Raw genomic sequence first — 13,445 nt, forward strand, 5'->3', positions numbered from 1 at the left:
CGGAACAGAATTGAAATCATTCTGTAAAATGCAGGACAACTGCCGTGCTGTTACCTAGTCTCACTCCCCGTGCCCTGCAATTTGTTCATCGTTTGAGTTTTTCCCCAATTCTCCCTTGAAAGTTACTATTGAATGTGCTTCCATCATCGTTTCAAGCAGTGGATCTCAAGCCAGCTTTGAAGCAGACATAGCAAATTGATAAGCTTTTTGAACATTGTTGAAGCCAGGTTCATTAGTCTGTATTTAATTATCATCTTTGAAATCCCTGATATATGGACGGTTTATTTTATTCTTTCTTTTGTGGTTTCATGAACCAGTATTCCAAAGCAGTTCTCATCAGCTTTCATTAATTTTATTTTCATTATTTAGTTTTAATTAATTATATTATCCTGTATGCCATGAACATTGTATTTGATTTCTAGAATATATGCTATTATCACTTGTCAAATAGATTCTTTTTCACATCTGTCATTTTGCAGTGAAATGAAAAGCAAAATTTAAAGGTAGAATGTTTGTCATCAAATGTGTCTATCTGAAAGTGCTGTACGCTGTGTTTCTGCGTTAATACTTTACTGACCTTGTAATATTGTGTTCCTTACTTCTTTATATTCCTAAGCTTGTAAATAAAAACTCAGTGATATAAAGCTCTAACAACTGGTTTCTGAATGTGTGACACTGCTACATTCAACTTGCTGGAAGTCTTGCATAATTTCCAGTATAAAATTTACCGCAGCTGAGTTTAATTGTTAGTCCTGGGCTGTGTTATCTCCTTGAGGACAGAATTAATAAGTACCTTGTGCTCCAAGACTACGCACAAGGGAAATGGTGCCTTCACAGTTGAAAACCAACCCAAAAATTTGCTTAACAACCTCTGAATAAGATGGCACAACTGCAGTGCCATTAATCGTTTGTATCTTTCTCTTTATCAAAATCTAAACGTAGTGAAATGTTATTAGTTCGATTTATTTATTAGAAGTTAACTTCACAGTCTAAAGTGAGAAATGTCAACATTTTTGCTTGTGAGGACCCAATGTTTGAAACATTCCACAGACTCCCTATATAAAAAAGACAGTTTTTTTTTGGAGAAGGGCCCCAAGCCGACCCAAAATGTCGACTTTCCTGCTCCTCTAATGCTGCCTGGCCTGCTGTGTTCCTCCAGCTCCACAGTGTTATCTCTGACTCCAGCATCTGCAGTTCTGAGTTTATTAGAGTGTTGCTCTGGTCAGATGGTGAAAGCCAGTTCCTGAAAAAAAAGCGCCACACAGCAAGATCCCACGATAGAAAATCAGGTGGATCATGATCTACAATGTGCATTCAAATTCTTTCCTCACTTTCAAAGGTGAACATTTGTGACAGTGTGCAGTGTGTGTGATTTGATGCCTGACTCTTCAGACCATCAGCTCCCTGTGGCTGTGGGGGATTTGTTTCCTTTGCCTCTGCTTCTGAAACAGTAGGCCCTCTGTGCTTACAAAGTAATGGGTGAAGTTAACCAAATGGTTCTGATATGCATCAAAATAACTGCCCCACAACAACCCCACCAATTTGTTGCTTCCCTTCCTCAGTTTCAACATGGCAGATAGGAGAGTGCATGGTGCATGGCCTGCTGGGAAAATAACCCACTGTTGAGTATCACTCATGCCCCTGGCGGAGAAGAGAGAGGTTGGGAGCCTCCCTTCTACTTTCCTGTCACCATCAGTGCCAGTGGCACCACATTGGCTCAGCTGTGCACACATGTTGCAGACTCTCCCAGGTTTTAGAAGTAGGCTTAAGAAAGAAATGACTTGTTTTGACTCTACATTCGGATGAACGAGGCACCACTGACCTCGCCAACAATTAAGCTTGCTCTTTTCATTTGATTCTGAAATATGGTGATTTTTACAGACGCTTTGTAACCTTGCTGCTGCCCCCTCCCCCCATTTTAAAGACCTGGCTCTAGGTATTTATGAGACCATTACTGTCGTTACACTGAGCCTAGTACATTGGGACGTCTGTCTCCACTTTCACCAGACTTCATGGCCGTGCCTTCCACTTTGCCACTTGTTGGCTCGATGTTGTCTGTGTTTTTCCTAGCACCCAGGATCTGAATTCCCCTTGACCACATTCAACGAAAGACTCGCATTTGTGTAGTGGCTATCATGACCGGGATGACACCCGAAGCTGTTTGCAGTCAATGGAGTACTTTGGAAGAGTAGTCACTGTCATCGTGTAAGAAACTTGACAGCCAATTTGTCTCTGAGATAGTAGGAACTGCCAATGCTGGAGAACCTGAGATAACAAGGTCTAGAGTTGGATGAACACAGGAGGCCAAGCAGCATCAGAGGAGCAGGAAAGCTGATGTTTCGGGCCTAGACCCTTCTTCAGAAAATGAATTTGTCTGCCGGCGTTACAACCGGAAAAGTGCAACAGTTCATCCTTCTTTTCTCCCAGTTTGCTTCCCTGTGGCTCTGCGTGCGTGAGCATCACTGAGGCATTTGTGTCAGCTGTTTACTCACTGCTGTGATGTCTTTAGATAACCATCTTCTGGAAAGATTCTTTCCTGTTTCTGCTCATTGCTGTCAACATCAGAGTTGTTATTGGGATCAGCGCTGCCATAAAACACAGCAAATGGTACAGGCCAATCTTTTATAAACCACATTTACTGGAGTATGTTATATTTCTGTGGTCGACAGTGATGCAATGAAAACGCCAAGTGGACTTTGTGTCAATTAGTATTTTATCTAAACATCAGGAATGTAATCCTTGCAGAGGATGATTTCTCTTGTCCTGAATTTGGCAATCTGCTGATTTTGTTTGCATATAACTTGATTTAAGTGCAGCACTGTGTCTATAGAGCTGGACGCCATGAGCTCTGTCAAAATGCTGGGAATGCTTACAGGGCTGATGCAGGCACAGTAGACCCAATGGCCTCCTTCCTGACTCCCCTGTGATTCTATGACGCGGTTTGACAAGCAAAATGCCCCGAAGTGCTGGGACACAGCAGAGGGCCCCAGAAATAAGCAGTGTGCTGAGCAGCGCCTTTGAGATGAGAATCACTTTAAGTCCGTGGTCTGTTTTGTCACGATTGGCAGAAGCTAGAAATGTAACTGCTTTAAGAAAGCCAAAAGGCTGAAGGTTTGATAAGATGGAAAGGCTGAGAGATTGAATGTGGAAAGGATTGTGGCAGTCCCATTCAGAAAGGAAGGGAGGCAAAGAGCAGGCAACTGTAGGCCAATTAGCCAAATATCTACTGTTGTAAAAATTGTGTACAGATTGGAATCAGTTATTAAGGAAATAATAGCACATTTGGAAAATCATGACTTAATCAAGTAGAGCCAACTTAGTTTCATAAAACGGCATTTGTATCTGATGCATAGAATCAAAAATCAAAGAATCCCTAAACTCTGGAAACAGGCCATTTGGCCCGCTAAGTCCACACCAACCCTCTGAAGAGCGTCACACACAGACCCACCCAATGTTTCCCATGGCTAACGCATCTAACCTACACATCCCAGGCTAGTATGGGGCAATTTAGCATGGCCAATCCACCTAACCTGAACACCTTTGGATTGTGGGAGAAAACCGGAGCTCCCAGATGAAACCCACACAGACATGGAGACAGTGTGCAAACTCCACACAGACAGTTGCAGTTCCAAGTCTGAAATTGAACCCTTGTCCCTGTCACTGTTAGGTAGCGGGGATAACCACCAAAACACTTGACTGTGGGTCAAGGACATCTCAACCGGATTGGATAGAGGAGAACCAGTAATTGATTCTATTTGTTGTATTCGGATTCCCAGAAGGCGTTAGGCAAGGTTCTTCACAAAATGTTAAGACATAAGACAAGAGCCCATGGCATTGGAGGTAATATATTGGCGTGGATAGAGAATTGGCTCATGGACAGGAAACAGCAAGTGTGAATTAGAGATTCATTTTCGGGTTGGCAACTTATGACCAGTCAGGTTCAACAGGGATCAGTGCTGAGACCACAACTGTTGACAATATATATATTACTGACTTGGAGGAAGGAAATGAATGTACTGTAGCCAAACTTACAAATGACACAAAAACAACCAGTTTACAGATAGACATTGATAGGTTAACGGACTTCGCAAAAATGGGCAAATAAGATATAATTTCGAAAAACAGCAAGTTGTTCAGTTTGGAAGGGAAAACAAACAAACAGCATTATTTAACTGGCAAAAAAATCTGCAGGAATCTGCTACACAAAGGGACTTAGAGGTGTTTGTGCCTGAAACACAGGGCTAGCACACAAGTGTAACAAGCAACTAGGAAGCCAAATGGAATGTTGGACTTTATTTCAAGGGGTGTAACAGTCGGGAAGTCTTACTACAGCTGTACAAGGTGCTGGTGGGACCACATTTGGAGTACTGGGAGCAGTTTTGGTCCCCTTTACTTAAGAAAAGTTATCATTTCACCGGAGGGAGTTCAGAGAAGGTTCTCTGGGATGAGGGATGATCCCTGGTGTGGTGGGTTTGTTTTATGAGCAACGGTAGACAGGTTGGGGTTCAAATCACTGGAGTTTAGAAGAATGAGAGATGATCTCATTGAAATAAATAGGATTCTTAAGGGGCTTGACAGGGTAAATGCTGAGAGGATGCTCCCCTTCATGGAAGAGTACATGACACGAGAGCATAGTCCCAGAATTAAGGGGTGTCAATTTCAGACTAAGATAAGGAGGAATTGCTTCTATCAGTGGGATGAGAGTCTTTTGAACTTGTTACCAGAGAGAGCTGTGGTAGGGCAATCAAAGGTTACAGGGATAATGCAGGAAAATGGGCATGAGAAGTGTGAGATCAGCCAAGATCCTGTTGAATGGTGGAGCAGGCTCAAGGGCTGAACAGACTATTCCTGTTCCTATTTCTAATGGTTGGTAGTACAAGCTCAAATAGAATTGAAAGCAGTGGAGAAACAGTGTGTTACGAAAGGAGATGTAAATAAAAGAATGATGGACAGCTGGGCTTATGCTTTGGGGCACAGAAGGAAACCATTTTGGATCTCAATGGAGAAACCAAGTCAGTCCCATGCCCCCACACTACCCCATAGCCCTGCCATTTTATTTCCATCCAGTACCATCTAGTATCTGTTAGAAATCCCTGTTTCTGTTTCCACTGCCCAGGCGGGCAGCCAGTTTAAGGTCATGACCACTAAGTGCATTTTAAAATATTCTCCAGTGCGCACCTCTTCACCTCTTGCCCAAAACATAATCCGTGCCCCCTAGTCTTTGTACCATCAGCTAATGGGGGGAAAAATATTTCTATTATAAACCTAATCTAAATCATTGTCAAATAAACCTCTATCATCTCGCCTTGATTTTTTCCAACAAAATCACCTAACCCCAGAACTAAGTTTCCTCATCCATGAAAGTATTCTGCTAAATCTCCTCTGCACCCTTTTCATACTTTACCAAAAGTATGGTGATCAGGGCTTGCCACAGTACTCTAAATATGAAAAATCAGCTTGCCTTTGCTGCTTCTGTACTAGGTGCTGTGCTTTAGGAAGCGCAAGATCCCGCTTGTGGAATCTTTGTGGATGGGAATGAACAGGAGTGTTTGGGTCTTTTAAGGGGGTTACACTCTGTCACTCTTGAGCGATACAACGCCATCCTCCATGAGCTGCAATTCTCCCACATCTTAACCTTATATTAGCGCTGTCTGGCAGCAAAAAGAAAGAAAAATGTGCTTAAAACCATCAAAGAGAAAGGTAGCAAAACTGAGAAATGGCCAATGACCTTAAATGGTGATATTCAATGGTGAGTCTTGAAGTATGACATACCTTATCAATTATTGAGGTGCTGTTCTTCAAGCTTGCACTGAACTTCATTTAAGTGTTGTAGAGGAAGGTGGGGTTACCAGAAGTTCGGTAATATACCTGTGGGGTTGAAAGATGATATTATCCGACCTTAGTTTGGTCTCTTTAACATAGACGGGAATTGCAATGTCACTAGCAAACAAGTATGTAAAATTGGAAGAAGTACACTTATATTGCTGCTCCACTCGGGCCCTGCATAGTAAGGATAGCAAGGTGATAAAGTAACAAGATTACGTCTCCTGCATTTGCATGGCAAGGCGCAACTGGCAGGGGAATGATGCTGGGGACGATTAAAGAGTAGACAAAAGTCTGGGCATCTTACAGGGAATTGTGTCCTGTGGAGTGCTGGGAGAGAAAAGGAAGATCCATTTGCTGGAGGTGACAGAAATGCAAGATAGTGTTCCCAGAGGCTAGTGCGGTAGAAGGTGAAGAGAAAGGGAACCCTACCATGTTGCAGGTGTCCAATCACTCCATTCAGTCCATCTGCCTGCAAAACGTTCTGGTTAATAACTAACTATAAATGAAAGTATTTGAAGGAAATGGAAAAGGCACACCTCATTACCGTCAGGTCTTTTTGTCTGTGATTTTTTTCTAAATTCATTCATAGGATGAGGGTGTCCTTGTCTAGTCCAGCATTAATTGCCCATCGCTAATTGCCCAGAGGGCAGCTATGAGTCAACCACATTGCTGTGGGTCTGGAGTCACACGTCAGCCTGATTGGGTAAAGATGGCAGTTTCTTTCCCTAAAGGATATTAGTGAACCAGATGGAGTTTTCCTGACAATTGATCTATGGCCATATTACACTCCTAATTCCAGATTTTTTTTTGTTATTGAATTCAAATTCCACCAATTGCCTTGGCAGGATTTGAATCCAGGTCCCCAGAACAATATCTGGGTCTTTGCATTAACAGTCCAGCAATAATGCCATCAGGCCATTGCCTTTCCTTAAGTCCTCACAACAGTGTCCAGGAGCAAAAACAGCACTTAATTCCTGGAGCTTGCGGGGAAATAGACTTGACCATCCTGACCCAGTCTCTGTCTCATTTAGAGTGAAGACCAAGTGTGTGATGTTTGTGACATGGAGAGCTCTTGTTGTTGACTGTTCTGCCTGACCCATTCCAAAGGGCTCATCAAGCTGCCCCTCTGTTACTCAGGCCTGCAAAAATCATAAGGGAGAAGGAAAGGAAACAATGGTATGGCTTTATAAGCATCAAGCATGTCTACAATGCAAAATATTTGCACCACTCTGAATGGGAGACAGAACTTATAAACACACCGAAAGGAGGAATGCAGAGTGGGTGTCCCACATTCCGGTCATCAACTAAAGACATTAGGTAGTGCAGTGATGAAGCTGCTGCTGAACTGGCAAGTGCCTCTGATGGAGATCAAAGAACAGAATACTTTTACAGCCTGAAACCTTCCGGGGTGTTGCAGTCCTGATGTGTTTGGTTGTCACTGGAATGTTGGAGACTCAACAGCGTGAGGGAGAGGTGGGACTTGACAGGATCAATGGAATGCTCCACCTTTCCAGTGAGGAGATGCCCCCAACACTCCAAAAAAAAATGTCAGGTCAGTGAGACTACTATGTTCCAGCGGCAACCCTGATGGGGGTATCCTATTCTTCTATGAAGCAAGTTCGCCTGCAGAACTGCTGAATCTAGAGTTTCAGTTTTGTTCGTTACCTGAGTGAAGGATGTAATCTGATGCTTCAGCATAGCACCAAAGAGGTCCAATAGTGTTATTGTACAGTCTTTGCAAGGGCATGTGGACATACCAGGTAGACATGACGTAACCATTTGGTCAGCCCCTATTCACATTGCACAAATGTTTCCATGTCCTGACCAACATTCCTCCTTGGATATTTCTCTCCGCCCAGTTACAGGAAGGATATTATTAAGCTGGAGAGGGTTCGGAAGAGATTTACCAGGATGTTGCCAGGCGTGGAAGGTTTGAGTTATAAGGAAAGGCTGGATAGGCTGGGACTTTTTTCACTGCAGTATAGGAAGTTGAGAGGTGACCTTATAGAGATTTATAAAATCAAGATGGGTATAGGATAGGCTAGTGGTAGGCATTTTTTCCCTGAGAATCAGGGATTTCAAAGCTAAGGGGGCACATTTTCAAGATGAGAGGAGAGAGATTTAAAAAAGATTGAGGGGCAAACAGAGGGTGGTTCACATGTGGAATGAACTTCCTGAGGAAGTGGTGGAAAGGGGCACAGTTTACAGCATTTAAAAGACATTTGGATAAGTACATGAATAGTAAAGGTTTGGAGAGATATGGGTCAGGCGGGGCTAATTTAGTTTATGATTATGTTCAGCACGGACTGGTTGGACTGAAGGGCCTGTTTCCATGCTTGTATGACTCTGTAGAACATAGAACAGTACAGCACAGAACAGGCCCTTCAGCCCACAATGTTGTGCCGACCATTGATCCTCATGTATGCACCCTCAAATTTCTGTGACCATATACATGTCCAGCAGTCTCTTAAATGACCCCAATGACCTTGCTTCCACAACTGCTGCTGGCAACGCATTCCATGCTCTCACAACTCTCTGCGTAAAGAACCTGCCTCTGACATCCCCTCGATACTTTCCACCAACCAGCTTAAAACTATGACCCCTCGTGCTAGCCATTTCTGCCCTGGGAAATAGTCTCTGGCTATCAACTCTATCTATGCCTCTCATTATCTTGTATACCTCAATTAGGTCCCCTCTCCTCCTCCTTTTCTCCAATGAAAAGAGACCGAGCTCAGTCAACCTCTCTTCATAAGATAAGCCCTCCAGTCCAGGCAGCATCCTGGTAAACCTCCTCTGAACCCTCTCCAAAGCATCCACATCTTTCCTATAATAGGGCACCCAGAACTGGACGTAGTATTCCAAGTGCGGTCTAACCAAAGTTTTATATGACGTAACATGGCAGACAAATGCTAGCATTACTAACGGTGATGAAGTTTGATTCCAGTTGCATTTAGAGACCGAGTGTCTATATTGTGCCATTGCTTCTGAAGGCAGGGGAAAATGGAGCAAAGGATTTAAATTAGCAGACTAGTAGAAGTCAAGATAAGTTTATTGAACATTGTGTTAAAAGGATAATGCTCCTCACTTCGACAATAAGTAGTTCCTGTATTTTATGTATAATTTGTGAAAAGACTTTAACTATTCTTGCTTTTGGGGCTCTAAATTCACTCTGTGTGATACAAATGCAGGACCTTCTATTTCTCAACATTGAAAACAGTTCTGTTTATTTAAATAGTCCACATGATGAGTATTTTCTTTTTCTACAGTAAGCATTCAAAGCTATTCTTCCGACTGCCAACAAATTTAATTTTTTTAAATTCCCCTTTCCTCAGATCCTTCTCCATCTGCCTTCTCTTTTATCTGTCTCATCGTCTTTTGATATTTCTTGCAATGGACTAGGTTGGACCAAAATGCGTTGTGAATTCTTCTGGTTGAGTTCCATACATGAGCTCAAGTCTTCATTTCATCCTGAAGTTATTTAAAACTGTGTTTTCAAATAGAGCTAAAACACTTACCAAGTATTTTTCTTCATCCTGAGTAGAAGGAAAGCAGTGTCTGAATTACTCTCAACTTGTTATACACAGGACCGAACTATAATGCACCTTACTAATCATCAAAATTGGATTCAAACTTAGATTGACAATGACCAGAGAGTACATAGTGCCACGCAACCTACACGAAATTAGGCAAATATTTTCAGAAAAATATCTAGTTAATTGCAGCAAATTCTACCTTCAGAAACTGTAAAAGGAAACAAGAACATCGGAAACAAGGAGCAGCAATAGAAATGGCTGGAGAAACTCGGCACCTTGGCAGGATCTATGGACGTCATTTTGTTTCTGTTTCAGACCTTCAACATCCACAGTTCTTTGTTTAATTTCACCTAGGAAGTAGGAGTGGGGTTGGCCACTTGGCCCTTCAAGTCTGTTTCACCATTCTCTCTGATCATGGCTGACCCGGTGGTAGCTTTTAGTCCATTGCTGCCTGTCCCTCAACCCCTTACCCACATGAGGCCTAAAAATTAGTCTAACCCAGCCCTGAGTATTTCCAAAGCCCGAGTCCCAACCACAATCTGGGATAGAGAATTTCAAAGGTTCAAAGCCTCTGGAAGAACAAATTTCTCCTCATCCCTGTCCTAAATCGCTGGTCCCTATTTTTGGAAATTGTGGCCCTTATTTTAGATCCCACCACAAGGGAGAATATTTGGTTAGCATCCAACCAGTCGAATCCCCTCAGTCTCCTCTTTCACCTCTCATTCTTCAAAACTCTGCGTGTACCGTTTACATCTTGCTGGAGGGTTTCTGAAGCAAATGCTTCTTCCTGTAGAGAAAGGCAAGCAGATAGTCATACAAAAAATGCTCAGATATTTTCTTGGCATTTTTGGGTGGGTTTTTGAATCATTCGAGACGATCTGATTTAACTGGGCTGTGTAACTCTAACCACAAGCTGTGTCTTGTTGGTTCTCTCTCGTTCTAGGTTGCAGCAGCCCCTTGGTGGCTCCCTGTTAAAGAAGCCAATTGGAAACATCCAGAAGGTCCTGACTCCAACATTACTGAGAGGTAACGACAGAAGTACAATCCGTTCCTTGAGCCTGAAATGTTGTTTTCCTCACCAACTTTTTTACGTTGAAAACACAATACAATTTGAAAACACAGTGGAGAAATGCTTGAAGGGGGAGTTTTAGACCACATTTTCAGTTCACTAATGTCTTTTACTGTTGCCTTTTGGCCAAGCTCTTCTCGGGACATGATACTTCTCCATGTTTCATTTTCTGCTTGGTTCGGAAGTTGGTATGAAAATCAATTTACTATCAGTTCTCAAACATTTGTTTTCAATCATAATATTCCATGTTCAACCAGACACCTGGTGGCAGTGGAAAAACATAAAAACTCCAACGTATAAGTGTTGTTTTTAAAACTAGGCTGGGGCTAAGCGTACTTGGATGTGAGTTCAGCCCACATTTTACAGGCCGTGTGCGTTATTTACACTTCTGTCACCTCTACTCAGGAAGGGGCGAGAGTGCATGACTTTGAAAATGATTTAACAAGTTGTGGCAGTGCACTATTCTGAGTTAGTTATTCCATGTGCTTCTGTTTTACAAACGTTCTTTTTAATAATGACACGCAGTATCATCAGGAGTCCTGCAGTACACAAGAGCATGGGAGTACGCATCAATTATTTTTGTTGATTTTGGATAGGTATTTTGCAACCCAGTAAAGAAATTGTCAAAAATCCAAAAGTTGCAGAGGCCACAATGGAATTGGAAATGTATCAGAATCCTGTAGAATGCTTGAAGAGCTTGCCAAGGAATTGTTCTGGAAACCATAGATTCAAACAGGCACTTGGCAAATTTGTGTAGGGAAGTTCGTTTAATCATTGAATGCTTTTTACAATGAGATGCTGAAACAATGTACACTTTGAGGAGGGCAGCACAATGGTTCAGTGGTTCACACTGCTGCCTCACAATGCCTGGGACCCAGGTCCGATTCCGTCCTTGGATGACTGTGCAAGACATTCTCCTTTTGTCTGGGTAGGTTTCCTCCGGGTGCTCTGGTTTCCTCCCACACTCCAAAGATGTGCATGTTAGGTGGTTTGGTCATGCTAAGTTGCCCACTAGCCAGAGATGTGCAGGCTGGGTGGGTTAGCCATGGGAAGTGCAGGATTAGAACATAGAACATCGAACAGTACAGCACAGAACAGGCTCTTCAGCCCACGATGTTGTGCCGACCATTGATCCTCATGTATGCACCCTCAAATTTTTGTGACCATATGCATGTCCAGCAGTCTCTTAAATGTCCCCAATGACCTTGCTTCCAAAACTGCTGCTGGCAACGCATTCCATGCTCTCACAACTCTCTGTGTAAAGAACCCGCCTCTGACATCCCCTCTATACTTTCCTCCAACCAGCTTAAAACTATGACCCCTCATGTTAGCCATTTCTGCCCTGGGAAATAGTCTCTGGCTATCAACTCTATCTATGCCTCTCATTATCTTATATACCTCAATACCCCTCCCTACCCCTCTCCTCCTCCTTTTCTCCAATGAAAAAAGTCTGAGCTCAGTCAACCTCTCTTCATAAGATAAGCCCTCCAGTCCAGGCAGCATCCTGGTAAACCTCCTCTGAACCCTCTCCAAAGCATCCACATCTTCCCTATAATAGGGCGACCAGAACTGGACGCAGTATTCCAAGTGCGGTCTAACCAAAGTTTTATAGAGCTGCAACAAGATCTCACGACTCTTAAACTCAATCCCCCTGTTAATGAAAGCCAAAACACCACATGCTTTCTTAACAACCCTGTCCACTTGGGTGGCCATTTTAAGGGATCTATGTATCTGCACACCAAGATCCTCTGTTCCTCCACACTGCCAAGAATCCTATCCTTAATCCTGTACTCAGCTTTCAAATTCGACCTTCCAAAATGCATCACCTCTCATTTATCCAGGTTGAACTCCATCTGCCACCTCTCAGCCCATCTCTGCATCCTGTCAATGTCCCGCTGCAGCCTACAACAGCCCTCTATACTGTCAACGACACCTCCAACCTTCGTGTCATCTGCAAACTTGCTGACCCATCCTTCAATCCCCTCATCGAAGTCATTAATAAAAATTACAAACAGTAGAGGCCCAAGGACAGAGCCCTGTGGAACACCATTCACCACTGACTTCCAGGCAGAATATTTTCCTTCTACTACCACTCGCTGTCTTCTGTTGGCCAGCCAGTTCTGTATCCAGACAGCTAAGTTCCTCTGTATCCCATTCCTCCTGACCTTCTGAATGAGCCTACCATAGGGAACCTTATCAAATGCCTTGCTAAAGTCCATATACACCACATCCACAGCTCGACCCTCATCAATTTTTCTAGTCACATCCTCAAAGAACTCGATAAGGTTTGTGAGGAATGACCTGCCCCTCACAAAGCCGTGTTGACTGCATTTAATCAAGCCATGCTCTTCCAGATGGTCATAAATCCTATCCCTCAGAATCCTTTCTGACACCTTGCAGACGACAGACGTAAGACTTACTGGCCTGTAATTGCTGGGGATTTCCCTATTTCCTTTCTTGAAGAGAGGAATTACATTTGCCTCTCTCCAGTCCTCAGGTATATAGGGAAAGAGTAAGTCTGGGTGAGATGCTCTTCAGAGAGTCATTGTGGGTTTGATGGGCCAAATAACCTGCCTCCACACTGTGGGGATTCTATGATTAGGATATTGGCTGTCTGTCAGAAAACCTCAGCGATGAATCGCCTTTCTGTTTTGAGGTTCACACTGTATATCAATGAGGATTCTTATCTATTTCGAGCTCTCACTTGAACCAGGTATTTATACTGGATGATGTTAGCATATTGGACTTTGGTGTGCATTAACTACGAACGAACTAGTGTTCACACACTAGGTGGAATCAAAGAATATAACGAGAAGAAAGCCTGTAGTTTCAGAATTTTTTAAATAAAAAAAAACGAACTCGCGGAAACATCACAAACCATCAAGCTCCTCAGAAACAGAAAGCGTTTGAGGGCAGCATGTTGTGGTCTTGGCTGTGTCTATAGTGTGGTACAAAAGATTCCAAATGCTTGAGAGCACTGTTGTAGTCTTCACCTACACTTGGTGTACAACCGAACT

The 13,445-nt window shown here is 43.0% G+C and overlaps 1 protein-coding gene across 2 annotated transcripts in view; it reads left to right on the top strand.

The window, feature by feature from the left end:
• sumf1 (sulfatase modifying factor 1) overlaps nucleotides 1-13,445 on the top strand; it is a 175,387-nt gene that overhangs the window by 39,983 nt on the left and 121,959 nt on the right. For both annotated transcript variants that reach the window (XM_059649972.1, XM_059649973.1), the window contains exon 4: nucleotides 10,303-10,385. In XM_059649972.1, coding sequence (XP_059505955.1) covers nucleotides 10,303-10,385 — 83 coding nt within the window. The remainder of the gene's footprint in view (nucleotides 1-10,302; nucleotides 10,386-13,445) is intronic.

Source organism: Stegostoma tigrinum, chromosome 11 (genome assembly GCF_030684315.1).
Source record: "Stegostoma tigrinum isolate sSteTig4 chromosome 11, sSteTig4.hap1, whole genome shotgun sequence".
Lineage (NCBI taxonomy): Eukaryota > Metazoa > Chordata > Chondrichthyes > Orectolobiformes > Stegostomatidae > Stegostoma > Stegostoma tigrinum.